Raw genomic sequence first — 13,760 nt, forward strand, 5'->3', positions numbered from 1 at the left:
CATTCAAAACTTTGAATGGACTGAGAAGGGCTTACAGTAAATTACTTGCTCTCTTTTGAATCAGTACATTTCATGGCTTCTGCACGTCTTGTTATTGCTTTTAAGGCCAGTAAATAGTTGTCCATGCTCTCAACTTGAACAAGTTGGAAAGACTGGTCTGCACAAACGTTTGAATGGAGTTTACAAATGATTACCCAAATTTGACGAAGAAGCCTGTTGTACACTTTCTAGCCAGTTATAAAACAGAATGTGGTCAGCAGGAGAGAAAAAACAGTTAACCTGACAGAAGTTCCTTGATCTGATATATAAACTCTATTTTTCTCCGTCTGCTGACTTTGCTTGTCCTGCATTTTCAGTTTTATTTCAGACTTACAGCAGTATTTCATTTTTGAATTTTTGCTTTGTGCTGTTGTCTTTTTTTCAATTGTAAAATTTTTACCATTTCTCTCCATTTTGTTTTATTGGCTGAAGATTACTCACACCCATGCATCCCGCTCGTGTTAGAAGGGGAGTACGATCTGGCATGCTGCCTCCTTCACAACCAACATCAATGCTGCTTTATGATCGTCCAGAAGGAGGCACCATTCAAACAGGGTGAGCAGACAACATTAGGCTTTCTCCCCCCGCCCCCCCCAAGGAAGCAAAAATTAGTGGGAAGACAGAGGATTGGGAAGTTTTTAAAACCTTACAAAAGGAAACCAAGAAGGTCATTAAGAGGGAAAAGATTAACTATGAAAGGAAGCTGGCAAATAATATCAAAGAGGATACTAAAAGCTTTTTCAAGTATATAAAGAGTAAAAGACAGGTGAGACTAGATATAGGACCAATAGAGAATGATGCTGGAGAAATTGTAATGGGAGATAAAGAGATGGCAGAGGAACTGAACGAGCATTTTGCATCAGTCTTCACTGAGGAAGACATCAGCAGTATACCGGACACTCAAGGGTGGCAGGGAAGAGAAGTGTGCGCAGTCACAATTACGACAGAGAAAGTACTCAGGAAGCTGAATAGTCTAAAGGTGGATAAATCTCCCAGACCAGATGGAATGCACCCTCGTGTTCTGAAGGAAGTAGCTGTGGAGATTGCGGAGGCATTAACGATGATCTTTCAAAAGTCGATAGATTCTGGCATGGTTCCAGAGGACTGGAAGATTGCAAATGTCACTCCGCTATTTAAGAATGGGGCAAGGAAGCAAAAAGGAAATTATAGACCTGTTAGCTTGACATCGGTGGTTGGGAAGTTGTTGGAGTCGATTGTCAAGGATGAGGTTACAGAGTACCTGGAGGCATATGACAAGATAGGCAGAACTCAGCTTGGATTCCTTAAAGGAAAATCCTGCCTGACAAACCTATTAAAATTTTTTGAGGAAATTACCAGTAGGCTAGACAAGGGAGATGCAGTAGATGATGTATATTTGGATTTTCAGAAGACCTTTGACAAGGTACCACACATGAGGCTACTTAACAAGATAAGAGCCCATGGAATTACGGGAAAGTTACATACGTGGATAGAGCGTTGGCTGATTGGCAAGAAACAGAGAGTGGGAATAAAGGGATCCTGTTCTGCTTGGCTGCCGGTTACCAGTGGTTTTCCACAGGGGTCCGTGTTGGGGCTGCTTCTTTTTACATTGTACATCAACGATTTGGATTATGGAATAGATGGCTTTGTGGCTAAGTTTGCTGACGATACGAAGATAGGTGGAGGGGCCGGTAGTGCTGAGGAAACGGAGAGTCTGCAGAGAGACTTGGATAGATTGGAAGAATGGGCAGAGATGTGGGAAATGAAGTACAATGTTGGAAAGTGTATGGTTATGCACTTCGGCAGAAAAAATAAACGGGCAGACTATTATTTAAATGGGGAAAGAATTCAAAGTTCTGAGATGCAATGGGACTTGGGAGTCCTCATACAGGATACCCTTAAAGTTAATCTCCAGGTTGAGTCAGTAGTGAAGAAGGCGAATGCAATGTTGGCATTCATTCCTAGAGGAATAGAGTATAGGAGCAGGGATGTGATGTTGAGGCTCTATAAGGCGCTGGTGAGACCTCACTTGGAGTACTGTGGGCAGTTTTGGTCTCCTTACTTAAGAAAGGATGTACTGACGTTGGAGAGGGTACAGAGAAGATTCACTAGAATGATTCCGGGAATGAGAGGGTTAACATATGAGGAACGTTTGTCCGCTCTTGGACTGTATTCCTTAGAGTTTAGAAGAATGAGGGGAGACCTCATAGAAACACTTCGAATGTTGAAAGGCACAGACAGAGTGGATGTGGCAAAGTTGTTTCCCATGATGGGGGAGTCTAGTACGAGAGGGCATGAATTAAAGATTGAACGCCGCCCATTCAGAACAGAGATGCGAAGAAATTTTTTTTAGTCAGAGGGTGGTGAATCTATGGAATTTGTTGCCACGGGCAGCAGCGGAGGCCAAGTCATTGGGTGTATTTAAGGCAGAGATTGATAGGTATCTGAGTAGCCAGGGCGTCAAAGGTTATGGTGAGAAGGCGGGGGAGTGGGACTAAATGGGAGAATGGATCAGCTCATGATAAAATAGTGGAGCAGACTCGATGGGCTGAATGGCCGACCTCTGCTCCTTTGTCTTATGGTCTTATGGTCTTTCTCTAATATACATTTACTCTCATAGTGTGGCACTCCATCTGGAAGCCTGATTTGAAATTGAGAAACCTCAATTAAGTTATACAGATTTGACTAAGACTTGAATGAGAAAAATTCCATTTGAGAAGCAAGCAGTCTGCCTCTTGTGTTACTAAACTACACTGAATCCTGTTAAATACACACAATTCATAAGAATAACAATCGATCTGCTTATAGATGTTACTTTAAGCAGTGATTTATGCTATCTAAATATTTCATTATAATATTCCATCTTCCCTTCATTAATTATTCAGAGGGATTGACATTGCAGTTGTCACTTTAGGTTATCTCAATCAGTAGGATGCCTTTGTTGCTTGAAATTATGAATAAACCAAGACTTTAAATGTTATTTCTTGTAGTTTTGATTTTTGTTGTAATTATTGCAGCTCTTTAGGCTTAGTAAGTAAAAATGTCAGCTGCTTTGCCAACATTTTTCATGTTTTTTGTAGTTTGTGCCCTGTATTATAGGATTTATTCCTGATGGAAGGGGCGAATGCAGTTATTGCTTCCTTTTAGAAGTTATGTTATGATTATCACAACATTGTGAAGATCTCAACATTTACATTAATATTGATTTAAAAGATAAGTTAATTTTACCTTTTTTAAAGAAAGAAAAGCACCGGAATGGTAATTTTATTAATAGTAAAGTTAGAAGGTATCATTAAACACTGGCATTCCTGCTATGTTCTGATGTAATTGAAGAGTTGAGAGGTTTGGGACTGAAATGTGACATTTGTATTTAGGAAAATGGGAAGTATAAAAAGCAAATGCAAGGAATGAAGATTAGCCAATTAATGGACTTCTAGGTATTGGCTGAATATTCTACACAATTGTGAAAGAAACTATTTTCTTACTAGTGCTTTGTATTTCAAACATTGCATCAAGCACTCACACATTAGTGCCTTTCTGACTAGCCTTCACCTTTGTTCTTAATTTAAAACTTGCATTTGGTAAAGTGGAAAGAACTCATGACAGACCACTCTTTATGATGCTAACTCTGTGTATGCCTTGAAGGGGAATCTAGTCTGGGGATGAGAAGGGGCCACTTCTTCTAATGATTTTGGCCATTAATATTCAGGCAGAGACTGAGGAAATAAGGAACAAATTGGGAATTCAGTTTGATGAGTGGTTTGCAACTTTGCCTTTGTGTTATAATCTTTTTGAAAGTGATATTTTCATGTTCAAGGAACTCCATGCCATCTGCGACAGATCAGCCAGTAATTTCTACAATAGACAGCAGAGTGCAACAGTTGAGAGTTTTACCAGTCAATCTGGTGTTGCCCAGCCACTCCATTGGACATGACAAAGTGAATCAGTTTACAGCACCAGACACCACTGTCACGGTCTCTGTTACAACAATACCACCCCATTCCATCAAAACGGAGTGCCACCCTAATAACTTCACAGTGGGGACATCTCCAGCAACATACTGTGGGGAGCCTCCCGAGCGCATCGTCATCTGTGACCGAAATCTGCACACTGACCACTTCGCCCCGTCTTTGTCCTCGCAAAGGAGGACTCCAGACACCACCTTCACAGAGACATTCAAGGAAGGGTCTCAGGAGGTAAACTAATCACTTACTCATTTATTGAGCAACTTTTGGGGTTTTGTTCACTTTCTTATGATAGAATAAATGTCGCTCTTTTAACTCCAGCTGTCCTGAGGACAGGTAGGAAATGATCTGCCAGTAAGGCTCTGGGCATGCAGGAGTAAGCCTGGACTGGCAAATTTTTGCCTTTGCTGAAGCTACTTCACCTTGGGTGGAAAGAGCTGAACCAGAGGACCTTCGCTGTGTTGTTTAAAAATGTAAACACAAGGAATTCTGCAGATGCTGGAAATTCAAGCAACACACATCAAACTTGCTGGTGAAGCAACAGGCCAGGCAGACTGTACCTCTTCCTAGAGATGCTGCCTGGCCTGCTGCGTTCACCAGCAAATTTGATGTGTGTTGCTTCGCTGTGTTGTAATGTTTTCCAGTAAATCACACACATTGTAGCTCTTTAAGTTGAAGTTACCAAAGTACTGTAATCTTTTTAACTGGGTTCACTCGGAGACCAGTCAATTATTAGGTATGAAATTCAACTTTAGCAGTGGCGCAAAATTGAAAATAACAACTCCAGAGCTCAGCAGACAATTTACAACCAGTCTGGCAAAAATGTGAAGTTAAAACTAGGCATTAGCAAGACAAAAAAATTCAGAAGTAAAGTGAACTGCAAGTAAAACAAGTAAGAGACTTCAAGAAAAAGTAATTAATTTATGTGCATAAATTATTACATGCAGGTTGTGAATGTAATTTAAATAGTTGTACCGGATCCTGGGTTTTATACATAGCAATAGAAGCATGAAGTCCAGGAAGAAAGAATGACAAACCTTTGTAAACAACTGGTTTGTTCATACACTGTCCTGCCGAAGGGTTTCAGCCCGAAATGTCGACTGTACTTTTTTCCATAGATGCTGCCTAGCCTGCTGAGTTCCTCCAACATTTGGTGTGTGTTGCTTGGTTTGTTCATAGTACAGATAGACTGGATACGCTGATCTGCTGGGCTTGACCCCACACAGCCTGCTAACATAATACAGTCAAAGAAACATAATCTATTTGTAACTGCCACATTAACTGCACATGGAAAGGAATAAAACTGCAGGTGCTCAAAGTCTCAAATAAAAAGAGAAAATATTTTAAAAACTCAGTAAATCAGGTGAATCTGTGGAACGTTTGGAAATCCAAAATGTTGTATGTTATTTCCTTTCACAGTTACTGCCTGATCTGCTTAGTTTTCTCGACATTTTCTGTTTTTATGCCACATCAAACCATTTCTCTTAAAAGAAAAGGAATTAAATAAATTATTTCAATTAATGTCCCTTTCCTAGTTCTGCTATAGAGTCTTGGATCTGAAACGTTAATTTTATTTCTCTTTTCACTTCTGCTCTCTGACCAGGTGATTGTTTCCAACATTTTTTGTTTTTGTTTCAGATTTCCATCATCTGCAGGTTTTTATTGATTTAAACGTGTAGGCTTATTAGAATAGTTTAACTGCCTATATTTAAAGCCAGTATGTACTTGAATGGTCAAATGACCTCAGTTCCACTGTATCCTTTCTGTGATTCTGAGATTAAATTTCTATTGTCTATTTTGCTCAGTCATCAGAGAAGGATTTTGCCAAAATGCACCTATAGGATCATTTCAATTCTTCCAACTGTAGGTTTTTCCTAACCTGTTGTCATTACCCCCCTTCTTTTACTCTTTTGTGGAGAGCTGGCTTCGCTTTGAGTAATTATTAACTACCTTAGTGAATAACCAAGAATGTAGGAATGTTGCTCATCTTGTCTTACTTCTGTGCCTGTTGTGAGATACAGAATAGCCACAACATCACCACCCACCTCTATTAGATTTTTGCTGGCAAGTAGCCTGATAAACGTACAGGTAAAATTCCTAGGTGACTATATGCCTCCAGCAAGTTCAACAAATGAGCTGAAGCTCAGGCTGGTAAATTAAGCTGCACCTCCATACCAAAAATCCCTGGTTGCAATTGAATTGGTTGAATATATTTCTTATGCAAAAGTGCTCTAAGGGAGAATCTAAGATAGGACAGAGCCAACTACTCGTCAGTATTATTTATTTACATTTTGAATTAGAAATCACTGTAATACTGTAATAGCTTACCTGGGCAGTTTCTGAGTGCATGCTGCAAGTTTCATGTGTCATTAATGAATAGTTGAACACGTAGAAAATGTTCTTGCAGCAATGTGACTTTTGAGGTAATTCAGCTTGATTTTTATTTTATTAAACACCTGAGAGTACAGTTAAATTTGACAATACCCTGATGGATCATAATGAAAATTCCTCTGACTAGAACGTGCTGGGATTTGTGGGTAATTATGGGCCAGTGTAGATGTTTAGTTGGGCTCCTGTGCAGTGGGGTAAATCCTGGATGTGCTGACCGAGCTCCACTAATTGACTAGTGGCTTTCTGTGGTTGGCCTCCTTGTGAATATGATTCATCGCTGCGTTTCCCCTGCAAGGCAGATTAGGCAATCAGCCTGCTGAATCTCTGCCAAGTTATGTCCTGGTCCTGGCACAGTTGTCCTATTCAATGGGTAGGGATTCCTGTAAGGGGGAAGGGCAAGTAAAATATAATTTATATACTTTAATTGTTTGCTTTAATGTTAATTTTGTTTAAGTGATTAAAAACTGCTTAATAAAAAGATTCCTTGCTTCATTGGCTCAATTTATAATAGTTCGTAAACAGTTCTGAATGTCAGTTTTTTTGAGAAGTATTGCACATCTTGAAATATTTACCAAAATAATTTTGCGGCCATTCCAAGTGCGGGCTTGTTCTGGCCCAACATCAAGTTGTAGTCAAACTTGTCAAGGTGCAGAGTCTCAGCCCTTTGGAAGCAGATGGTTTCAGACAGCAAGCTGATGTCATACAATCCAGAAATGACAAGACCATAGTTGCCAAAACTCTGCTACCCAACTTTGTACTTGCACCATGTTCTATTCATCCTTGTATTAACTGATCTATTTTGGGTCTCTGTCCATCTATATGCTAATTCTTTGATCTCTTCAAATACTCTGTGGTCTTGACTTTTGCTGTCTTTGCAGACATTGTTATTTTTAGCTTTGAGAGATCTGCATTATGTTCAAATTCACCCTTTCATGTATCCAGTTTTAATTACGTTACCACTGCCATTTGTATGCATCCTAAATTATGGTCTTGCTTCCTAATGTTGTCGACCTCAATATTTCATCCTTTACGATGCTTCTTAAAGCAAGATTCTATGACCATACACCTGGTCCTCCAGGCTAATCCCCTACTCAGAGCTACTTCTTTGATATTGTTCCATTGTGGTTTCTGGGAAGTTTCTCCACATAAATACAAGATGCTGGTGTTGGCGATATTGCTCAATTGTTGACTACTTTCATATCCAGTTTTGTACTATGGAACAATTATACCACTTGATAAAGCAATAGCACTCAAAGGTTATAATTAGCCAAAACTTTCCTTGTCTGACTAGATAACTATATAATGGCCCATACTCCAATCAGATACTGTAATCATGAACATCTATAATAAATAACTGTATAGATTATGCTAACCCCACAACCTGTCTATTCTTGTCATAGTTATACATGAGCAGCAATGGTCATGTATGAGTGCAGTCCACAAAATAGAGCTTGCATATGGATATAACTATGGATATGGATAACTATACAAATATAGATAAAACTTTAGCCAAAGAGTGATGAATCTATGGAATTCTTTGCCACAGGCAGCTGTGGAGACCAAGTCACTGGGTATACTTAAGGCAGAGGTTGATAGATTCTTGATTTGTTAGGGCATGAAGGGATACGGGGAGAAGGCAGGAGATTGGTACTGAGAGGAAAATTGGATCAACTGTGATGAATGGTGGAGCAGACTCGATGGGGCAAATAGTCTAATTCTTCTCCTATATCTTATGATCTTGTATGCATGTCGAATTATTGACAATAAAGAGAAATTCTCTTTGTCCAGTTTTAGGCTTCAATTAAATTTTCAGTGAAGTACACAAGTAAGACTGTTCAGTACATTGGTCCTTCAACACATTCAATACTCTTAAACATGCAAGAAAATATCTGTTGTCTTTCAGTTTTATCTTCAAAGTCTTGCAAGGCGCTGAGATTTATTCTGTGTGTTCCAACAAATCTCACTTGCTGAATGTATACAAACTTCTCTGCTCAGTAATGATGCTGGTAGGTTTGGATTATAATTGCTGTATTTCCTTTTTTGATCTCTTGTCATATACTTAACAGAAAAGCAGAAATGGCCATTGTAGGTGTTTCCCTGGGATGTCATCAAACACCCACCAAATTTACAGTAGGGCATTAGGACAGTTCCAGTTGTAATTCTGGTGTAGAAATTCATCCTGGGAAGCAGCCCAAAGGGGCTTCATTTGCTATAGTTTTATAGGACATTACCTCAATCATGTCACGTCCTAGACATTACACAAAAATGTAGGCTGAAATTTCAAAGCAACACACACAAAATGCTGGAGGATCTCTCGGGCCAGCCAGCATCTACAGAAAAGAGTAAACAGCTGACATTTCATGCCAAGATCCTTCATCAAGACTGGATATTGATGAAGGGTTGCTCTCAGTCCTGATGAAGGGTTTTGGTCTGACATATCGACTGTTTGCTCTTTGGCATTGGCACTGCCTGGCCTGCTGGATTCCTCCAGCAGATTTCCAGCATCTGCAGATTTTCTCATGGCTGAAATTCCAAAGCATTACTGGGGAGATGATGCGCTGTTGGAACAGCATTTAGATTAGACATTTGTTTCGGATGAATTTATGCCAAACACACTTCAAATAATACTAAAATTAACCCCTTTCAATATTGAGTATTCACATTTGACCATGATGAAGCTCGAGGATGGTGAAGTGGTAGATATATTGCTGTTATTACACACTCTGTGTTTCATCTAATCAACTTTGCTTGATATAATTGATCTTCTTACACTGATGTTCCTTACGTTAGTACTCCACCTTGTGCTCGTGTTTCTTAGTCAAAATATTTCTCTTGCTGCTAACGATTAATAAAGCAATAAACAAATGAACTATTTACATAATTTCTGTCACAAAAGCTACTTGGTTATTTCCCTGTTTCCACTCCACTCTGTCTTCATGGGAATGAGTCTGATTATATGTTAATGCTTTGGCACACAAGCAGAATCTGGATAGAGCTCTCAATAAATACTGTGGCATTAGCCGGAGGTTGTATCATTACTGCAGACAAAACAGGACTTCAGATTAAAGAATGATATGATCCACAATCCAGGTTTTCTGTACTTGGCTCTCTGTTAGTTGCTAAATTCACACCAAGCTACTACCCCACCAATCTAATTAAACATATTGGAAATATTCGTAAGGCAGTGAATGCATTACTGTATAAGTGCCAGATATTGATTAATGTGCTGTATAAATTGGTGCCCAATCAATAGGAAGAAGATTTGTAATGCATTTATGTGTATTTAATTCCATTTGATGCTTTTTAAGTGGATAAATATTACAAAGTATAGGGTGATTTATCCAGTTTTCACTTGCAATGGCTTTTTATTAAGGCTAATGTCCAAAGCAATGATAGAAAACAGTATTATTGCATACCAATTAGAGATGGAAATAGCTTGTATTCACACAGGCATCACAATGTTCTTCACATACAGTACATTGAAATATTTTGGAGTGTATTCACTGTTGTATAATGGATCCAAAAACAACAGCTATGACCCCTGAAAACTACAATGCAATTCATAACCAGTCAAACCACCTTAGGTGAGAATAGTGATGGGAGAATCATCTCTTTTCTTCAAATGATATAACATGAACTTTTTTTGTCAACAAGTATAATTAAATGGGAGCAACACACATAAAAGTTGCTGGTGAACGCAGCAGGCTGGGCAGCATCTATAGGAAGAGGTACAGTCGACGTTTCGGGCCAAGACCCTTCATCAGGACTAACTGAAAGAAGAGATAGTAACTAGTCCTGACGAAGGGTCTCTGCCTGAAATGTCGACTGTACCTCTTCCTATAGATGCTGCCTGGCCTGCTGCGTTCACCAGCAATTTTTATGTGTGTTGCTTGAAATTCCAGCATCTGCAGATTTCCTCGTGTTTACGTAATTAAATGGAAACCTTGTTATTTTCCAAAGATTGGTACTTGCTGATAATGCAGCCACCTACAAAACCTACACTGAAATATCAAATATATATTTCCCGTCTTATAGCTTTTCGTATTTGATGTTTTTTGCCTGATCTTTTTTGTATTTTTGTGTGGGGAGGAGGGATTTGGGAGTTGATGTGCCTGTCCTGTTTTTGTTCATTTTTTAGTGAAGGGAGGAGGGATCTTGGGTGTTGATGATTATGCTGCCTTTCTTGGATTCATGGCTACCCAGAGAAGAATAATTTCATGTTATATACTTTGACAATAAATGAGCCTTTGAATATACGTATATATGTATTGAGGTGAGGCTTTGATGCACTTTAAGTGGTTGATGTGGTTTTAAGGTTTGTCTACCAGTATCATATTTCTGGATTAGAGACAGATTGGAGTTACGCAAGATGCTACTGAAACGTTGTCCAAAACACTACAGGTCATTTAAAAAAAAATAAAATGCTTGAGGAACTCAGCAGGTTAGACAGGGTTTTTGGAGGAAAATAGACAGTCGCCATTTTGAGTCAAGGCCCTTTGGAACGAAAAATGGAGGGAGATGGCCAATATAAAGAGCCGATGTATAGAAGTGGAGCAAGAGCTGTCCAGTGATAGGTAGATCCAGGTGTCCCCAGGTTGTAACAGAGTTCCTTTATTGTAAATCGTTCATAATCTGACTAGTTCTTAAGTTGGAAATGTGGCTGCAAACTGTGTTCAAGGTAAATTCATTTTGGAAGTACAGACAGTTGCAAGAAAATGTTTGTGAAGCCTTTACAACTACCTGGTTTTCTGCATTAATTACTTATAAAATGTGGTCTGATCTTCATCTAAGTTACAATAATAGACAACACAATCTGCCTAAACTAATAACACACAAACAAATGTACGTCTTCTCATCAATACAGAGTACATCACTTAAGCTATCACAGTCTAGGTTGAAGAAAGTATGTGAACATCCTAAAGCCTCTGTTCATGTGTCCTGTATATGAAAAACACTGAACAAGAATTGTATTCATGGAAGGACACCACAGACAAAACCACAGCTCTCCAAAAAAAACATTGCTGCACGAGTTAAGTTTGCAAAAGGCTATCTGGATGTTCCTAAATGCTTCTGGGACAATGTTCTGTGGGCAGATTATCAAAAGTTGAACTTTTTGGCAGAAACGCCCACCGCTAAGTTTGGAGGGAAAAGGGCACTGCACCCCAACACCAAAACCTCAAACCAACTGTGAAGCATGGTGGAAGGAACATCATGGTTTGGGGCTGCTTTGCTAACTCAAGGCCTGGACAGCTTGCAATTGTTGAGGGAACAATGAATTCAAAATTATATCACAACATTTTACAGGAGAATGTCAGGGTAGCAGTTCAGGTAGCACCTGAAGCTTAATAGATGTTGGATGATGCAACAAGACAATGATCTGAAACACAGATCAACAACAGAATGGCTTCAAAAGAAGAAAATTTCTGTTTTGGAAAGGCCAAATCAGAGTCCAGACATTAACCCAATTGAGATCCTGTGGCATGACCCGAAAAGGGCTGTTCGTGCAAGGTATCTCAAAAATATTGACGAAATGAAACAATTTTGTATGGAGGAATGGTCTAAAATTCCTCCTTGTTGTACAAGTCTGATCAGTAGCTACAGGAAACATTTGGTGGAGGTTATTGCTGCTAAAGGAGGTCCTACCAGTTATTGAGTAAAAGTGTTCACATACTTTTTCTAGCCTGGACTGTGAATGATTCAACAATGTATTCAATAAAGACATGAAAAGTACAATTGTTTGTGTGTTATTAGTTTAGGTAGATTCTCTTTGTCTATTATTGTGATTTAGATGAAGATCAGGCCACATTTTATGCGTAATTAATGCAGAAAACCAGGCAATTGCAAAGGGTTTACAAACTTTTCTTGAAACTGTGTATGTCACCATATACAACTCGGAGAATCATTTTCTTGTGGGCATACTCAATAAACCCATAGTAGACTGATAACCATAATAGAAACAATGAAACACCTAACTTGGGTATCCAACCAGTGTGCAAAAGACAACACACTATGCAAGTACAAAACAGAAGAATTAATAATAATAATATTAAATAAATAAGCAATAAATGTCAAGAACATGAATGATGATTCCTTAAAAGTGACTCCATAGGTTATGGGAATATTTCTTTCTGTTTCTCTTTCTGTTCAAGGGCTTTAGTATTTCCATACCAGGCTATGAAACAGCCAGTCAATATAATCTCTATCACACATCTATAGAGTTTGTCAGAGTTTTAGATGTCCTGCCAAATCTTCACAATCTCCTAAGGAAGTGGATGTGCTGCTGTGCATGCTTTGTAATGGCACTTACATGCTGGACCCAGAATAGATCCCCTGAAATGATAACACCCAGGAATTTAAGTTGCTAACTCTCTCACCTCTGATCTCCTGATGAGGACTGGATCATAGACCTCTGGTTTCCTCCTCCTGAAGTCAATAATCAGCTCCTTGGTCTTGCAGACATTGAGTTAGAGGTTACTGTTGAGGCTCCACTCTGCCAGATTTCCCACACAGCAGAAGATGTCTGCAGCACTGCAGTAGCCAGCAGATCCATCCTACTGGTGTCCCAAATGCTCATTTGTATCTACAAGCTGTACTTAATTCAGGCACTTGTAAACCGGGGAGGATCTGCATTAATAATGTAATTTAAAATATTAGGAGTTAAAAAGGATTCTTTTCACTGTATTTGGAACAGAAACCACTTTAAAATGCAATGCAAGTGCAACTTCATTCTGTAGAAGTTTTTCCTGAAGAAGGTCCAATTAAGAAGGAGTACAGTAATTACTCTAATGCTGTGACCAAGAAGATACCATTCTTAGCACACGAAGTATTTCATAGCAAAGATTGCATGATTACTCCTGTCTTTGGAGTCAGAACGAAGTATTCACAGTACAATAATACAATATGATAAATCGTAAACTATTTGAGGAAGAAAAGCCATCATAGGCTGTGGCCTTTTTACTCATTTATATTTTGTTTCATCAGCAGGTATTTGGCTTTCCTACTGATCTCCACATTCGAATGCCTACTTTAGATACGGAGGAGTATCCATTTGATAGAATGGGGTAAATACTTAAAATGTTAGAAACTTATGTGGGAGCTGACTTACACATATATTCATAAGTATCAATATTTGTTTTAAAATTTCAGCCATTTCAGTTATATCTTAACTTATGATGTGTGGTACTTCAGGGCATTACAGAATGTATGCAGCCAGCAATACCATGTGTTATATAGTAACAGTCTAGCAGTAGTGTAGAACTTGACCCAGACTGTGCCGAGATTTGATAGGTTAAAACCCTGATTTTATTGATATGAAACTACCAACAAAATAGAGAATCTCATTAGAACTTCTACCTGTCGACCATTGACTTTAAATGATTGAGACGT

The 13,760-nt window shown here is 38.9% G+C and overlaps 1 protein-coding gene across 2 annotated transcripts in view; it reads left to right on the forward strand.

The window, feature by feature from the left end:
- The window catches only part of LOC140209888 (grainyhead-like protein 1 homolog), a 112,971-nt gene that overhangs the window by 40,499 nt on the left and 58,712 nt on the right, over positions 1–13,760 (forward strand). Inside the window, exons 4-6 of one of the 2 annotated variants that reach the window (XM_072278523.1) lie at positions 472–594; positions 3,836–4,214; positions 13,356–13,435. In XM_072278523.1, the coding sequence (XP_072134624.1) occupies positions 472–594; positions 3,836–4,214; positions 13,356–13,435 (582 nt within the window). The remainder of the gene's footprint in view (positions 1–471; positions 595–3,835; positions 4,215–13,355; positions 13,436–13,760) is intronic. The other variant, XM_072278533.1, reaches the window with a different exon arrangement.

Source organism: Mobula birostris, chromosome 2 (genome assembly GCF_030028105.1).
Source record: "Mobula birostris isolate sMobBir1 chromosome 2, sMobBir1.hap1, whole genome shotgun sequence".
Taxonomy (NCBI): Eukaryota; Metazoa; Chordata; class Chondrichthyes; order Myliobatiformes; family Myliobatidae; genus Mobula; species Mobula birostris.